The sequence below is a fragment of the Diospyros lotus genome, chromosome 7 (genome assembly GCF_014633365.1).
Source record: "Diospyros lotus cultivar Yz01 chromosome 7, ASM1463336v1, whole genome shotgun sequence".
Taxonomy (NCBI): domain Eukaryota; kingdom Viridiplantae; phylum Streptophyta; class Magnoliopsida; order Ericales; family Ebenaceae; genus Diospyros; species Diospyros lotus.
Window position 1 is genome coordinate 36,074,428 of NC_068344.1, and position 16,982 is coordinate 36,091,409.

General features: G+C 31.5%; 2 protein-coding genes across 2 annotated transcripts; both read right to left on the reverse strand.

Annotated features, from left to right (window-relative positions):
- Positions 1 to 558: 558 nt before the first annotated feature.
- Positions 559 to 3,630, reverse strand: LOC127805775 (cyclin-dependent kinase F-1). The gene is made up of 2 exons (XM_052342545.1): positions 3,051 to 3,630; positions 559 to 1,731 (listed from the first exon to the last, which is right to left on the reverse strand). Exons 1-2 carry the CDS (start codon positions 3,540 to 3,542, stop codon positions 799 to 801), a joined length of 1,425 nt encoding a protein of 474 aa, XP_052198505.1. The 5' UTR covers positions 3,543 to 3,630; the 3' UTR covers positions 559 to 798.
- Positions 3,631 to 4,678: 1,048 nt separating this feature from the next.
- Positions 4,679 to 8,082, reverse strand: LOC127805797 (rac-like GTP-binding protein ARAC7). Its single transcript, XM_052342581.1, has 8 exons — positions 7,652 to 8,082; positions 7,110 to 7,197; positions 6,866 to 6,975; positions 6,562 to 6,625; positions 6,372 to 6,436; positions 6,198 to 6,263; positions 5,958 to 6,064; positions 4,679 to 5,009 (listed from the first exon to the last, which is right to left on the reverse strand). The coding sequence occupies exons 1-8, from the start codon at positions 7,748 to 7,750 to the stop codon at positions 4,976 to 4,978; spliced, it is 633 nt and encodes a 210-aa protein (XP_052198541.1). The 5' UTR covers positions 7,751 to 8,082; the 3' UTR covers positions 4,679 to 4,975.
- Positions 8,083 to 16,982: the final 8,900 nt, after the last annotated feature.

Here is a 16,982-nt window from a genome sequence, read left to right on the forward strand (position 1 = left end):
ATTATTTTAGTTTAACCGAAATTTTGTTCATCTCTAATTACTCCTACATGTTTGCATTTTGTTATTTTTTATTTTTTTCAATTGGACCAACTATTTGGTTTATTCAGATTAGTTTTTTGAGAATATTTGAGTCTATTTAATTTGAACAAATCGAATCAACCAAATTACTCACTCGTATCTTGATAGTCATAAAAAGCAAAATCAAACACAAAAATTAGAAAATTTAATTTATTGAAGTGACTATCTTTTATCAGTCATTTTTAAGAATGTCTTGAGTTTTTTTAATACATAAAAAATAATTATAAATATTTATATCAAAAGACCTAAAAAATTCAAATCCCCAAATCATTAAAGGCTATTTAAAACTAAGAATTGGGTACATCTCTAAAAGGTTGTACCAAAATGATCCCAGGAATGAGGATTTTTCAGAGTAAGGTCTTCTTATGCTGCCTACCCAACAAGTGCATTTGGGGCTCCCATGCCAAACTGATGTTTCCAATTTTATTTTTCTTTCTTCTTTTAAATTAGCAAGGGACAAAGTGACATTACAGCACTATATAATACAAATCATCCAACAATCATACTTTATTTCAATTAACTTACCAAGAAAGCTTTCATAATCCAATATATAGTATTTAAGAGAAGATCTCAATTAACTATAAAAACCCGGCTCAAACCGGGGGGGTTTACAAATCAAACAAGGGTTCTTGCATGCAAAACTTCACCATTACCATACAAGAAAATGACTGAAGCCTACTAAGAAACAGGCCAGCCAGGCAAAACTGAACAACTGAACATTCAAGGGAACCGGATTGAAAAGCCAGAATCAGTAGCTGTAACATTCACAGAGCCAAAATCCTCAAAATCAGAATCTGAATCCATGTGCCTGTAATCACACCACTCACCTGGCGAATCCTCATCATCTCGAGCTGTGCGCGAAGAAGGAACTCGTAGCTCGGATACTGGGACCGGTAGAGGTGGTTCGGTTAGATACTTGTCCTGGAGCAGTTCCATTGCAGTAGCTCTGCCTGCTGGGTCGAAACAGAGAAGTTTCTTGACTAGGTTGATCTCATCAGGGGACCGGTTGGGAAGGCATGCTTCTAAGCCAAGTGGATTTTCTACTTTGGAAAATGAAATTATTTTGTAGTCAGGAAGTTCCACACAACCAGGCCAGATCTCCTCTGACAAGGTGCCCAAGACGCTGAAAATCCTGCTCAGCTGATCGATATCTGAAGTGCCTGGGAAAAGCGGTTCTAAACTGAAAAGTTCGGCGAAAATGCAGCCCAATGACCATAGGTCAATCTCAGCCCCATATTTTGTGGATCCATAGAGTAACTCTGGCGCCCTGAACCACCGAGTCCCAACACAGGACGTCAGTGGACCATCCCTGCCATCTCCACCCTCCTGAGCCTCGTATGAATAAGAACCATGGAAAGGATCGTCTTCTATGTCACTTGTCGTGCATGTAGCAAGACAGGATGTATCTCCATCATGAGTTTCATAATCAATTTCACTCATGGCATCTTTAGTCTTGAGCTCATCCAACTGCTCAAAACACCCATCTTTTCCAGAAGATCCATGTTCCTCATTCCCAGAAGCAACATTGCATGGAACCTCTCTTTCTAGAATACCATGCAGTGGTTGAACAACATTTGGATCCGGATCATTCTGCTCATGCGGCTGTAGGTTTTCCTCAAAGCTAACAAAACCAGGCTCCAGAAGTATCCTAGCCTGAGAGAACCATCAATGCCAATGGATCAGAATTTCAGACCATACAGTTTATACATTTGTTTGATGTAAAATAATAATGAAATGCTGTACTTCATAGTGCTTAGAAAATATTGCCTAGGCCAGCAGCAGACAAATATCAGCAAGCTTAGGAAGAGTTCTTGTTTTGTTTTAGAAAAGAATAGCATTGCCATTTCCAAATGGTTGAAGAAAGGATTTTGTCTACTTGAGCTTAATCCAAGTCAAGATCAATACGCATCCAAAAATATTGCAAACATTTTTACCCCATCGGCTTGTTAAACTCCCTACACATGCCAGCAAGTGGAAATATAACAAGTGAAAACAGTAACATGCCATTCATTTTCACAATCAAACTAAAGATCTAAGCTTAAATTTTTAAATGGTTTAGGTGTGTCATCATCATTGTTGTATGGTAATGGTTTAAGGCACTGATAACAAAGGAGGATGCCTTCAAAAGTTCATACAACTAAGCAATGTCTTAATGATGAAGGCTTACCAACAGCAAACAACAAATGCTTTGAAGCCAAAGCCAACTATGATGAAGCATCTAACATCCATATAAATCTTTCAGTAACTGCATCCAAGAATAATATCATCCATCAATTAAGTTATTGATTTTAGGATCAGAAATTTTAACGGGCAGCTTCCTCCTATGAGAATCTAGAACCAACAACATATCAAGCACTAATCCCACTATGCAGGGTCGCCGTATGAGAACCTAAAACCATAGAAGAAAATTTGACTCTCCTTAACACAACTAATACGCATTACCATCAGACACTAGTTATCTATTTCTATTCAGCTCGAGGAAACTACATTTGAGTCAAATGTTAATTGATTAAAAAAGGAGCCCGACCAATATCAACAGGTGACCAGAAACATCTCTACTGCCATTGCTGAGAGACACATTTCATCAGCAGAGAAGCCCATAGAGCAAACATATTGAAAATGCATTCTTCAAGAAAAAGTGTTGATTTCTAGATACAAAATATATGTACACTATCCTATGTACGATAACTAGTTATACAAACGCAGATTCAGAAGCCCTGTTCTTTCCTTATTCTTCTACCCTGTAGTTCACATTGATAGAAACGATATGGAGGATTGCAGCTTCCTATTGCTCAGATCAAATCAATCAGCAGCAAACAAATAACATATTTCCATGCAACTCCCTATCAATCCGAGAAAAATACAACACTCATTATCATTTAGACATATATGAGTGAATGCACATGATCTTTATACACAGACACGTGAATGTAGCAATGCCAAGACTGAGAGAACTGGGACAGTGAGGGCACCTGACCGAAATCGGCGAGCTTGAGAACACCATCGGCGGAGATGAGCAAATTGGAGGGCTTCAAATCGCGATGGACGATGGAATTGCGATGGCAGGCGTCGACTCCGGAGAGAATCTGGATGATCCACCGCTTGATCTCGCCGGCGGAGATGCCGCCGTCCTTCTTGGCCTCGCTGACAACGGAGGCGAGGTCGGTGGGGAGGAACTCGAGCACCAGCACGGCGTCCTCGTCCTCCCGCCAGAAGTACTCGTGCAGGACGATGACGTTGGGGGAGTTTTTGAGGGCTTGGAGGGCGTCGATCTCGCGGAATGCCGATTGGTAGTCGTGGACCTCCTTGAGAGCGACGATCACCGAATCGGATCGCCGGCGGGCTCTGTAGACGTCGGCGTAGGCGCCGGAGCCCACTCGCTCGAGGATCTCGTAATTGGTGATGATCTCCTTCCGCGTGTGGATGCTCCAGCTCTTCGGCGGAGTCGGCGATTGTGGTTCCATGGCGATTGCTTTGGGTGGGCTAGGGTTTTCTGGTTCGGGGGATTGCTTTTGGAGTTCTTTGTGAAGAAGATGATGGACAACCCCACGTGTCAACCAGAAAAATTGTCGGATATTTCAAAAACATTAAATATTATTAAGCTATTTTTTAAAAGCATATTAATATCCTATTTTATAATACTTAATTAATTAATAAAAATAATTTATAATAAAAAATAAAATACAATAAATATACATTATTTAAAAATAAAATAAAAATGATTTTTTAATATTTAGTAAGTTTAAATTTTTCTTGCATATGAGACACTAAAATAAAGGGTTTTATGAATCAAAAGGAGCTTTTTAATCCTCAATCTATAGAAGTCTTAATAAAGTATGTTAAGAACAAAGTATTTTTTAATTCTTCAAAATTTTTAGGCTAAATTTATATATTTATTTATATATTTTATATTTTTTATGTAATTATTTTAATTTTTCATTATTTCAATTACAGTTTTAAACTTAATTTTTAAGTCAATTTAATATTTATATTTTAATATTTTTTATATAATAATTTAAATTTTTTATTATTTTAATTATATTTTTAAATTTATATTTTGAGTCAATTTAATTTATAGATTTTTATATAAAGTCACAGGTATAATTAAAATAATAAAATAATTTAAATTGTCAGAAGAAAAAAAATTAAAATATAAAATTAAATTAACTTTAAAATATAAATTTAAAAATATAATCAAAATAAAAAAAATTTCAAATGATCAAACAAAAATATAAATTTGGATAGGGTCCAAATGCAATTCATTTCCAATCATTAATAGCAAGCAGCAACATGAAAAATACCCACATAAATTCATCAACATCACTTGTCCAACACCCATTTTTAAATGTTTCGTGTCAAGTTGGCAACATATGAGATAAAAACTCGATATGTTAATTCTTCTATTGAAAATTGTGGGACCGAGCGGGACCCACGCAAAGGAGGGCATCCCAAAACTTGATATGTGTTAGTGATGTGGTGCTAACTCAATTCTACTGTTTTTCATCATCTCCCAGATGAGAAAAGCGAGCATGGAAGACCTGAATCAGTGACTAAGAAATGGCAAAATCATGGCACAAAATTTATGTAACAGGAAGAGGAATTTAGTAATAATCTATTATGTTAACATATACCAAAACAGGTGAACATTCTAAGACATATGTCATCCACACTGCATGAGAGAATGAACAATTCCCTCTGCTTGCCTTCTGCTCAGTTTGCAGCCTAACACAACCATTTCCTTCTACTAACCACACAATGTCACAGCAGCATCTAAGATACACAACTGGCTATATATCGGGCATCCGGCATCTTTAGACAGCAAAAGAAGCAAAAAAAAACCAACATTTCAACATCAAGGGCGAATCATTCTGGCTGCTGCCCATGGCTCGAATGAGTCCTAAGCGACGCAGCCCCCACAAACCATACCCCGCCTGTTGAAAACCATAGTTAGTACAGGGCTTGAAATTGTTAAATTTGTTTGGAAGAGAAAATAACAATGTGTAGACAGTATAGTTCATAAAGCTTCTTTCTATGTACATCATATGAGCAAATAGACAAGTGTCCGGTGATGTATTTAACAGGCAAGAGAGTTTTAAGCAAACTTCAACTAGTTTAGGTTCTGGAAATGATCCAAAGTTGGAGAGACTTGGATCCTTTGACAGAAAGAGCAGCACAGAAGCTATTCAAGAGGCTGAACTTTTTCAGTTCAGTATCGTTCCTGCTTTTATGAAGCCTAAATGTTTCCAGGTTTCCTCCTTTCACCTCGAATTTCAATGGTGGCCTCCATATTCATCTCAAGTCCATTGGGTGAAAATGACGCATAAATGTGGGATGATTTATTTCTATTAAGGTTTATCTAGGCTGACCCGATTCATGCACAATATACTTCAAAGACTGGATTTGGGGACAAAATACTAATTAGTTTTATGTTTTTCATCACAAGAGGAGTTATTACTTCTAGTATGGTTAGGCATCCCACGTGGAGTAGGTAAAAAAGGGTGTTGGCGCATGAGGACTCCCCACTTACAAGGGTAGGGAGTGGGTCGTTTCTGTCACAGCCTTACCCTCATTTTGTAAAAGAGGATGTTTCCACAACTCAAAGCCATGACCCTCTTCCCTACAGGGGAGTTGATCATTGAAACCAAAACATTTGACTCTGATTGAGTGCCATTCAGCTTGGTGTTCTAAGGCATCTTCAAAATATTACTGACAAATAAGCCATGTGTACAATCTCAGAATCAAGGCTGGAATTTGGGTTTGAATTTCACTCTAGGGCAACTTCAAATAAAGCTTTCAAATAGACAACCACTTGACTGTGATGTAAGCTATCAATTTACTATTGACGTATAATCCGTCCAGTTCAGAGGTCAAGTACTCACATAATCGAGCAGCCAGAGCTTCTTCGCCTTTTCTTCCTTGCTACTTCCTTCCTCCTGGGTGGTTGAAGCACAACCTTGATTGCAGTATCAAAAACAGCTTTCACATTCTATTGAACAACGAGAAGTCTCGTTAGAATTCTGTTGATAGTAACTATTCTCAATTAAAACTATTTGTATCACAATTCAGAAAGATTATGGAGTCGGGTAGACATCCTCAAAATCATAGTCTCATAAATCAACCTGTTGAGTCTTGGAGCTGCATTCTATATAAGCTGCTGCACCAATTTGTTTCCTCAGTTCCTCCCCCTAAAATATTTGATCTCACTTGAGCAATTTTTACAACATACAAAATGGTTTGGTTCCTTTCATAAAAAGTAAGAAAACAAAATATATAAATCATCAACCAATACATACTTGTACAGATGTTATAATATTAGATCCCATATGATCAGCCAGATACCCTCTGTCTTCGCGGAGATCTGGAAACAGAACGCACAACTAATCAGACACTACTTATCATCAAACTCTATGAGCCCGATTCTCTGAAGTTCAGGACACATTGCTATGCAGAGTGAAATAGTAAATGGATCATCTTTTCGCATACCTAACTTTGTTCCAACAAGAACAATTGGAACATTGGGTGCAAACCGCCGAAGTTCTGGCATCCACTGAATAAGAATTCGAAAGGAAAAACTCAGTACATCCAACCATACTAACAAATAAAATCTCTCTAATTGGTGTTAGTGACCCATTATTTTGAAATTCTTTCTTTCTGCTTGTAATTTTTTGAAATCCCATAAACCATAAAGCTGAAGATCAAAGAGGAAATATATATATATATATAATGTTATCTACTAAAATGCACAGAAAAGCAAAGGAGAGTAAAGAAATTGGCACTGGGAGAGTACCTTCTTGAGGACATTTTCATAGCTGGCTCTGCTGATTAAAGAGAAGGCTAAAACAAATATATCAGCACCTCTATAGCTCAGAGGCCTCAGCCTGCTGTAATCTTCCTGACCTGTGAATTAGAATCATAAAGAATTGAAACCCTAGAACAAACCCTAAATCCCAACCCAGTAATAAACAGACATTAAGCCAAAAATAGCACTTGAAGGAAGTTAAAGAGCTTAATACACAGTTAGAAGAAGATACCCGCAGTGTCCCATAATCCCAAGTTCACAATACTACCATCGACAGCCACATTAGCACTGAAATTGTCAAATACTGTTGGAATGTAATCCTGAGAGAGAGAGAGAGAGAGAGAGAGAGAGAGAGATCTTGTTACCAGTGCCACACAACAGATTCATAGACAAAAAGAAGAAAAAACAGTACCCAGTACCCACAAGCCCAAAACCCAAATAATAGACTCACAGATAAAATGAAGAGAAAATGGTCCTTAAGCACAGATTTATCTTAAAAAGGGACACCCTGGAACAGGGAAAGTGTCAGTCCAAATCCAACCCACAACAGTTGTTACCCGTTAAAGACCTAACCCTTTTGGTTTACAGAAACCAATCAACAAATCACAAGACAAATCCAGATACATACATCAATAGCATGTAAAAGCCCAAAAACAGAAAAAAAAAAAAAAAACAAACAAACAAACAAAGGGCCACCATAGCAGAACAAATTAAGGGGTTTCCATGAGCTTAAATGGTTTTTATTTTCATTTTTTGGGAGGAACAATTACTCACAGTGGGAAACTTGTTGCTAGTGTAGCAAATGAGCATGCAGGTCTTGCCAACAGCTCCATCGCCAACTGTGACACATTTGATGAACTTTGAAGCACTCATCTTCTTCTTCCACACTAAAGCTCCTCAGCTACAGGACTAGTTACTCTCCCCCCTCTCTGTCTGTCTGTCTCTCACTCTATATATATATATATATATATCAAAAGCCCAATTTTTTTCTTTTTGAGTTAAGCTTAAAACAGGAAGGAGGCTTCCACAATAAGAGAAGCTGAAAAGATGGAAGAGGAAGAAGACGCAGCACAGTATCTGGCAATGTTTGATGAGACGAGGACAAATAGCCGGTGCAGATATAATAGAGCACCAGCTTGGACTCTCAAGTCTCAAGGAAAACCATTAAAATAGATATAGAGAGAGAGAGAGAGAGAGAGAGTCTAAAAAGGTCCAACTTTCTTTCACTTTCATCCCTCTCCATAAATTTCAAATCCAACAGAAATTTTTTTGAAATGCGAGGGCTAGATGGGGCCCTCTTCACAAACGGCCCCTTGCCCACCGGCAGCTGCTAGCCTGCTGCCATTAGTATCAGTATATTTTAAGCTTCCCCACTTTGATAGCTGGGATCCATCTCCTGTACTGTTACATCAACTCCTTTTCTTCCTAAATTTCACATTGCCCCTCACCCGCCCTTGTATTTATATCCCTACTCCACTTCCCTTTCCTTTATTCCTTCCCATATATCATCACTCATTATGAGTGTAATTTTAGAGTATTGAATTATTTATTTATAATTTTAAATAGTGTTATAATATTTTTAAAAAATAAATATGTTTCAATAACACGTGACAAAATAAAGGTATCATTTAATATTTTAATATTTTGTATTAAATTTTAAATTCAAATAATTAATATTTTATAATAAAAATTAAAATAGATCAATTGAAAATGATAGTTAAAGTTTACATTTCTTTTTTTTCTCTTTTTAGAAGTTACAAAAATGGCACTCCAAGAGAATTGTTGTCATTTTACAATCTCATATCCCACCCCCAATTGGAGTGGTTGATTTTTAATCAAAATGACACCTCGGATACCACTCTCCATTGGAGATGCTCTTAGCTTATACAATTTGTACCTTAAATAAAAATAAAAATTCTATATCTAACTGTTTTTGGTTTTGCTCGTGATCCAACTCCAATTCTCATATGATAGAAATAGATTATTATTTTCTAGGACAAAGGTCAAATAATTAGACTATGATAAGTTGTGATTTGTACGTTTGATTCTTTGTCCTGCACAATGAGGTAAAGACTCCACATGTGATTTACTTCCTATGTCAAAATCAAAGGCACGAGAGGTGAAGAATCTCACAAGAACAATAATTCCAAGAAATATATTAGATTAATATAAAAGTAAATTAAAAATTTTAATGCCCCATAAATTATTTAACTCAAGGTTGATAAGGATACAAAATGTATGTCTAACTTTGTTATTTCATTCCATAAATGACCCCTAAAAAATTTGAATCTTATGGCAATAGCATAAAAAATGTCTCATCCAAGAAATTAAATTTCATATTTATTATTTGACACATTATATTTTTTATGAAATTAAATTTTATAATACAACTATTAAAGTATCATTTGACCTCTTTTTTATAAAAAAAATTCACCTAGTGAAAGGGGTGATTTTTATTTTTCATGCAAATTAAAAAATATTTTTTTTTAACTAAATGCTATCAAACACACTCTTAGTACATTAGAAAAGGAGCTAAATAAAGCCCGTTTAACATTACGTCTGATACATATTTTTATATTTTTTTATTTAATCACATAATTTTTTTATTATTTTAATTATATTTTTAATTCAATTATTACACACATTAATTAGATGGTGCAACACACAAGCAGCGTTGAGATGTCCAAATTTTCTCTGGTGCAATCACCATCTCTGCCATAATTTTTTTCTTTAATAGCCGATCATGAGATAAGTACAGGCCGGTGAGTATGGTAGAGGATGCAAAGGCCGTCGAATGGTGAAGATGGAAAGGCGTCGACTACTGTAAGACATGCGTTGCGCAAAGCTCCATAAAGATTTCGTTAATGTCTGTGAGATATGCAGCCGACTGTGTTGTTGGTTGGATGTCATTGGGTTCAGTTAATGCTTCCAACTTTGACCTAAATTGAAAGTTTCAAATGCTACCGTTGGATTTTATTTGTCCAATAATGTCCTCGTCCCTCCATACATACGGACACGTGGACCTCTGTAATTCATTTCGTCGTTTATGCATACAAACGCGCGCGAGGAAGCTAAGGTTAAATCAACTTCATTAAATAGCTAGCTATATTTGAATCACTTTGATGCATTTGATTGGATCCATTTATTTAGATCACCACGGCTTAATGAGACAAATAAATAAACAATTTTTTAATTTGATTTGAGTGCTTCCAAAGTGTTTATGTTTGTTTAAATCAAATTGAAAGTTTCAAGATTGCACAGACAAAAGGCATCTTAATTAAGGTGGTTAATTATGTCCTTCCCATGTGCCTGAGTTAATTAGTTACTAAATAACATAATTTTATTTTTTTGGAGTTAATTAAATGGTATGAGAGAATTTTAGATACCAATTACTATGATCTTATGAAAATATAAATGTAGATAAAAATAATTATTGAGACATAATGTCTATGAAAACAATCACAGAGTCACAAAGCTAAGACCAAGAGAAATACCAAAATCCACAAATAATCGAACTAAATGAAAGAAAATGAAGAACACAACGCGCACACGCAAGAATAAAAAATAAACAGCGCATATACATGTTTGGATTCGAAAGAATTCTACTTACGGTAGAGGCTTCGCCTCTAATTAATTCACTAAAATAATAATCAAGGGATTTACAAAATACATGCGCAAGAACATTACGACCATCGCAAATCAGAAACCAAAACAAATAAGGCAAAATATACAGAGTACAATGCTCAAAACCCAAGCAACCCATGCACTCAAACCTCATCAATCTCTCCCTCAAACCATCCAAGCGATTATACACTTACCGAGATTCGAGATCAGAAATACCTTGCGTCTTCTTCTTCATTTTTCGATCATTGAGCGCCTTCGAGCTCTTCGTGAGCTTCTTCGTTCTGCCCTTTCTCTCTGTGCGCGTTCTTGTTGCCTAATTAGGGCTTCTTTTCTAACTGTTGCAGACTAATTTCCCCCAAATGCTAGCCTTTATATACATGAACCAAGAAACATGAATGGAAATAACAAAAAAGGAAACAAGACATGGGCTTGGGCTTTAAATAAGCAAGCCCAACCCAGATCATTGTGAATCGCAAATATTAACAAATGGTATTAGAGTTAGAGTTGGCTTCGAGATTAGAGGAGCCGAGATCGGAAAGTCAAGAACAGTCAAGAACGTGTGAAAGCGAATCGAAGGTGATTAGATTCGAAAACTCGATCTTGAAGGCGATCGGTAAAGTCCGAAAAGTCGAGGAAGATTTGAGGTTGCAATCGGCCTCCAATTCTGTAAGTATTTGGTATCCTTTGTTTTTTCTTTTGCCCTAATTCATTTCTATTCATTTATATGATTTGTGCGAAAGGCTCATCTCTTGCGAACCCTTGTTTACTTTTCTCTAATTTTTGTAAAAAGTGTTGTAAGTTAAGTTGTTTTGAGGGTTGATTTGTATTCGAGTGGTAAGATTGATTTTGTATTCGTGCATCGAACGTTCTATACATTTTTGGGATTTATTCCCTGTTGGCCGATTTTGATTTTTTGCTATTCTTGAATTCAAGTTAGAGTTATAATGAGTATATTTGTTTTTCCCTAATCCTCACTGTGTTCGTGAGTTGTTTAAAATTGAAATCAAGATAAGATTTGGACAAATAACTATTGTTCTATAGCTTCAGAATTGGATTATCTTTCTTATTGTTGTTTACTGTTACTGTTTTGGTTGGAATTTTTTCCTGATCCATTTTAGTTGTATATTCTCTGTTGGTCTTCCCTTGTTGTTATCGTCTCTTGTTTTAATTGCAAGATTCCTTAGGGATAGAATTCCGTTCACTTCACAGGATATTAACACATAATTTATATAGACAATCGATCTCAATTGTTTTATTAAGGAATTCAAGGGCATCGACAACACACTACAAAAAAATCAGAATGAGTGGCGATTTTTAACTGCCGCTAAGTCAGCCGTCGTGGAGCGTTTAGCGACGATTTTTTGCAACTGCTGGAATAACCGCCACTAATTTTAAATTTTGCGGCGGTTTTAAAAACCGTCGCTAAATAAGTGATTTAGCGGCGGTTTCTATAATATTTAGCGGCGGTTTCAAAACCGTCGCTAAAATTAAAATTTTATTTTTTTAATTTTTTTAAAAATTTTATTTTTAAAAATTAAAAAATATATATTTAATTTTAGCGGCGATTTCAAAACCGTCGCGAAAATTAATAAAAAAATTATTTTTTTTAATTTTAGCGACGGTTATGAAACCGCCACTAAAATTAATAAAAAAAATTAATTTTTTAATTTTAGCGGCGGTTTCTAAATCGCCGCTAAAATAAAAAATTTAATATTTTAAAAACCTACGCGGGCCAGCTCAGCCCCCGCCCGGTCGCTTGCCCAACCCTTGCACGCCACGTGGCGATGCAGGAAATTAAATCCAGCACCTTCCCCCTCCCAAGTTTTGAACCCAGAACCTTTACTGTGCACATGCGCGCACGAACCACTTGATCAACTAAACACCCCTTGCCATATGTGGACATATATATATTATATACATTAGCAAAATTATATATTATATATTTTAAAAACAAATATATAAAAGAATAATAGAATAAATTAAAAATAGATTTTTAATTTATTAAAACTCTATATTAAAATTTCATAATTCTGAAAATAAGTTTCTAACAACTAATTTTATATTTATTAAAATAAGTTTATTTAAATTTCAGAATTATATTTTAAAATTATATTTATAAATAGATTTTTAACATTTAATAAGTTTATTTATAAATAAATTTCAGAATTATATTTATTAAAATTTCAGAATTATATTTTATATTTTTTAATATATATTAAAAACATTTATTAATTGATTATTTTTTAGAAGAATAATAGAATAAATTAAAAATAAATTAATTGAGTTAAATTAAATAAATTATCGAAAAAATATTAAATTAGATTTTTTTAAATTAGATTTTTAATGAATTTTGCTATTAATTTAAATGAAATTTTAAATTTATTTTTAAGATTTTATATTTAATTTTATTAATTTAATTTTTAATTATTTTCTTAAGCTAAATTTAATTTTTTAATGAAAATAATGAATTTTAATATTTAAGATTTTTATTTAATTTTAATTATATGATAATTATAAATATAAATTAAAACTCTTAAATATGAGTAAGAATAAGTTTTTTCAATAATAACAAAATTAAAAAAAAAAACTAATTTTGATTTCTTTCGTAGTCTTAAAAATATGATACCTTAAATATTAATTAGCATTGAAAAATCGTAGCATTTGACAACCTTAAATAATTTTTTATGAATTTGTTAAGATATTACATTTTCAAAACTATGATATAATTATTAAAGTAATTAATAATTAATTAATCACTACATTTGATTTAATGCAAGTTTTTTAGGGAAAAAATTCATCATTGATTGACACTTGGCAAAATACTTTATTTGACTATCATATTTTAATATTATATAAATATACATAGAATAAAGATATAAAAATAATATTTTAAATAAATAAATAATTTTCTATAACTTAATTAATAGTTTAAGTTGTCTATTAATATTTCTCATAAAACTCATGCAAATTTAATACAAAACAATTAGCATTGAAAAACTCGTATATTTAAAATTTATTATTAATTTTACAATAATTAGTACGTATTATTTCAAAACAATTGAAAGATTTAAATTATTAATGCAAATTACAAAATATAAATTATTAATGCGATAAGTAGTAAACACAAATCATTAATGCAAGTTTTGGGGGAAAATTTTATTACTACTTATTATTTCAAAACAATTGAAAATTTTAAATTATTAATGCAAATTACAAAATATAAATTATTAAAAAAATAAGTATTAATTGCAAATCATTGATTAATGCAAGTTTTTGGAGGAAATTTCTTTTTTCAAGACTATCCTACTTTTATATATATAAAGATGCAAATTACAAAATGTAAATTATTAATGCAACAAGTACTAAATGTAAATCATTAATGCAAGTTTTGAGAGAAAATTTTATTATTACTTATTACTTCAAAGCAATTGAAAATTTTAAATTATTAATGCAAATTACAAAATGTAAATTATTAATACAATAAGTATTAATTGCAAATCATTAATTAATGCAAGTTTTAGGAGGAAATTTCTTTTTTCAAGACTATCCTACTTTTATATATATAAAGATACAAATTACAAAATATAAATTATTAATGCAATAAGTACTAAATGTAAATCATTAATGCAAGTTTTGGGAGAAAATTTTATTACTACTTATTACTTCAAAGCAATTGAAAATTTTAAATTATTAATGCAAATTATAAAATATAAATTATTAATACAATAAGTATTAATTGCAAATCATTAATTAATGCAAGTTTTAGGAGGAAATTTCTCTTTTCAAGAGTATCCTACTTTTATATATATAAAGATGCAAATTACAAAATATAAATTATTAATGCAATAAGTACTAAATGCAAATCATTAATGCAAGTTTTGGGAGAAAATTTTATTACTACTTATTACTTCAAAGCAATTGAAAATTTTAAATTATTAATACAAATTATAAAAATATAAATTATTAATACAATAAGTATTAATTGCAAATCATTAATTAATGCAAGTTTTAGGAGGAAATTTCTTTTTTCAAGACTATCATACTTTTATATATATAAAGATTGTGTAATTAATTTAAATTAAAATTTTAATTTCTTTTTAAGATTTTTAATTTCTTTTTATTAATTTAATTCAATTTAATTTTAATTATAAATTATTTAATTATTTATAATTTAAATTAAATTTTTTAATGAATTTTGCGGTTGTTTCGAAAATTGCCGCAAATATTAATTTAATTTTAAATTTTAAATTATTTAATTATTTTTAATTTAGCGGCGATTTTTCAAAAACCACCGTTAAATTAAATTTTTTAATGAATTTTGCGGCTGTTTCGAAAGCCGCCGCAAATATTAATTTAATTTTAATTATAAATTATTTAATTATTTTTGAATTTAGTGGCAGTTTCTGAAAAACTGCCGTTAAATTAAAAATAATTAATGAATTTTGCAACGGTTTCGAAAATCGCCGCAAATATTAATTTAATTTTAAATTTTAAATTATTTAATTATTTTTAATTTAGCGACGATTTTTAAAAACCGCCGCTAAATTAAATTTTTTAATGAATTTTGCGGTGGTTTCAAAAATCGCCGCAAATATTAATTTAATTTTAATTATAAATTATTTAATTATTTTTGAATTTAGCGGCGGTTTTTCAGAAACCGCCGCTAAATTAAATTTTTTAATGAATTTTGCGGCTGTTTCGAAAACCGTCGCAAATATTAATTTAATTTTAAATTTTAAATTATTTAATTATTTTAAATTTAGCGGCAGTTTTTAAAAAACTGCTGCTAAATTTAATTTAATTTTTTAATTATTTAATTATTTTCTAAATTTAGCGACGATTTTTTAAAAACCGTCGCAAAATTAAATGTTTTAATGAATTTTGCGACGATTTTTCAAAACCGCCGCTAAAATAATATTTTGGGGCTGTTTACTAATCGCTGCAAAATTTCATTTTTTGTGGCGGTTTTAAAAATAGCTGCAAAAAAACCGCCGCTAAAAATCAATTTTTTTGTAGTGACAAACATGACTTGCTAGTCTATTAAATACAAGATACATTTTTAAAGAGGCTTAATACATATAGCATTTCCTCCATAATTAACAAATAGTGTTTAGTTTTTGATGTGCAAAACATCAAAATTTTGATATCTCAATTATTAAAAATTATTATTTTAAATCCTTACTGTGAGTGTGATAAAATGTTAGCGTGTATATGAACATACTTGTTTTCACGAGTGACACGTTATGTGAATAATCAATTTGCAATAAATATTTAAATAGATTCACTGATTTGTTGTACTCTCTTAATAATTAAAGCATATAGTGTCTGATCCTTAATGTATAAAAATATCAATATTTCGTATTTCAATTATTGAATTATTTAACTATTTTTAAAATAATTACCAAACAAAGAAGTTTATCACCCATATTATTTCATGAATTTTTTTTTTTTACTATTTTAACTATAATTAAGACAACTAATCAGAATCTTGCATGGAGCACAATTTAAATCGAATTTAATTGACATGTAATAACTAAAGTAACATTATTACATATTTAAGTTGGGTCTAGTCAATTGTGCTTAGTTTACTTTGTTGACTCATTTGAATATGTCGAATTAATTGATAACTACTTAATGACACAATTTTCATGCACATGATTAATTACATGATACGTGTACATTATTAATATCCAATTATGACAAATATTGTGGTATTTATCATTTGTTGTTTATTAAGAAAACATATGTCGTTTGGTTTGGAAAGAAATGCTAATCATCTTCTTCATAACAATGTATTCCTTTATTTATCTGTCAAATCATGATAGTCAATGATATGACTATATATGCATGGTTGTAAAAAAAAAAAGTTTTAATACAATAAACATAAACTTCATATTGCATAAATTTCAATGATGTAGTGTAATTTATGCCAATTAAATAGACCCATGCACAATAAAACATAAATTTCAAGGTGATGGTTCAATTTGAGCAAAATTAAAGGACATATGTATAATAAACTAAAAATAACAAGCCTATGTGCAATAATCCAAAACTTTAGGGGTAAAAGTGTTAATAAACAAAGTTTAAACTTTTCTATTAATTAATTTCACATAAGCCCAATTCTTGAAATTCCTATTTGGTTCTCACAAATTCCTCTTGTGACCAGATAATTTTCTAAATTATTGCTAGATCCTTTTTCCGGTATAACATTAATTAGTTCAAAACTAATTTATTTAAATATCTATTTTTTTAATAAAAAATTTAGGACGATAACGTATTCGGAAGAGTTGTATGTTACAAATTTTCCCATTCAAAGATATAAAATTTTTCTTAACTTAAATAATATTTTAAAAAGATATTATCTCAAATTCTATGAGTTAATCTTTATTTTTAAAGTAAAGAAGAAAGATAAAAATTTTGGGCCAGAAAGAATATAAGTAAAGGTATGATATTGATTTAAAAAATTATTTATTTTACTAGT

Coding starts and splice junctions, on each gene's coding strand:
- LOC127805797 (XM_052342581.1), bottom strand. CDS start 7,750: ATGAGTGCTTCAAAGTTCATCAAATGTGTCACAGTTGGCGATGGAGCT. Junction 6,437..6,561: donor TCTTGTTGGAACAAAGTTAG/GTATGCGAAAAG, acceptor TTCTGTTTCCAG/ATCTCCGCGAAGACAGAGGG. Junction 5,010..5,957: donor AGCTCTGGCTGCTCGATTAT/GTGAGTACTTGA, acceptor GGTTTTCAACAG/GCGGGGTATGGTTTGTGGGG.
- LOC127805775 (XM_052342545.1), bottom strand. CDS start 3,542: ATGGAACCACAATCGCCGACTCCGCCGAAGAGCTGGAGCATCCACACG. Junction 1,732..3,050: donor AGCTCGCCGATTTCGGTCAG/GTGCCCTCACTG, acceptor TGGTTCTCTCAG/GCTAGGATACTTCTGGAGCC.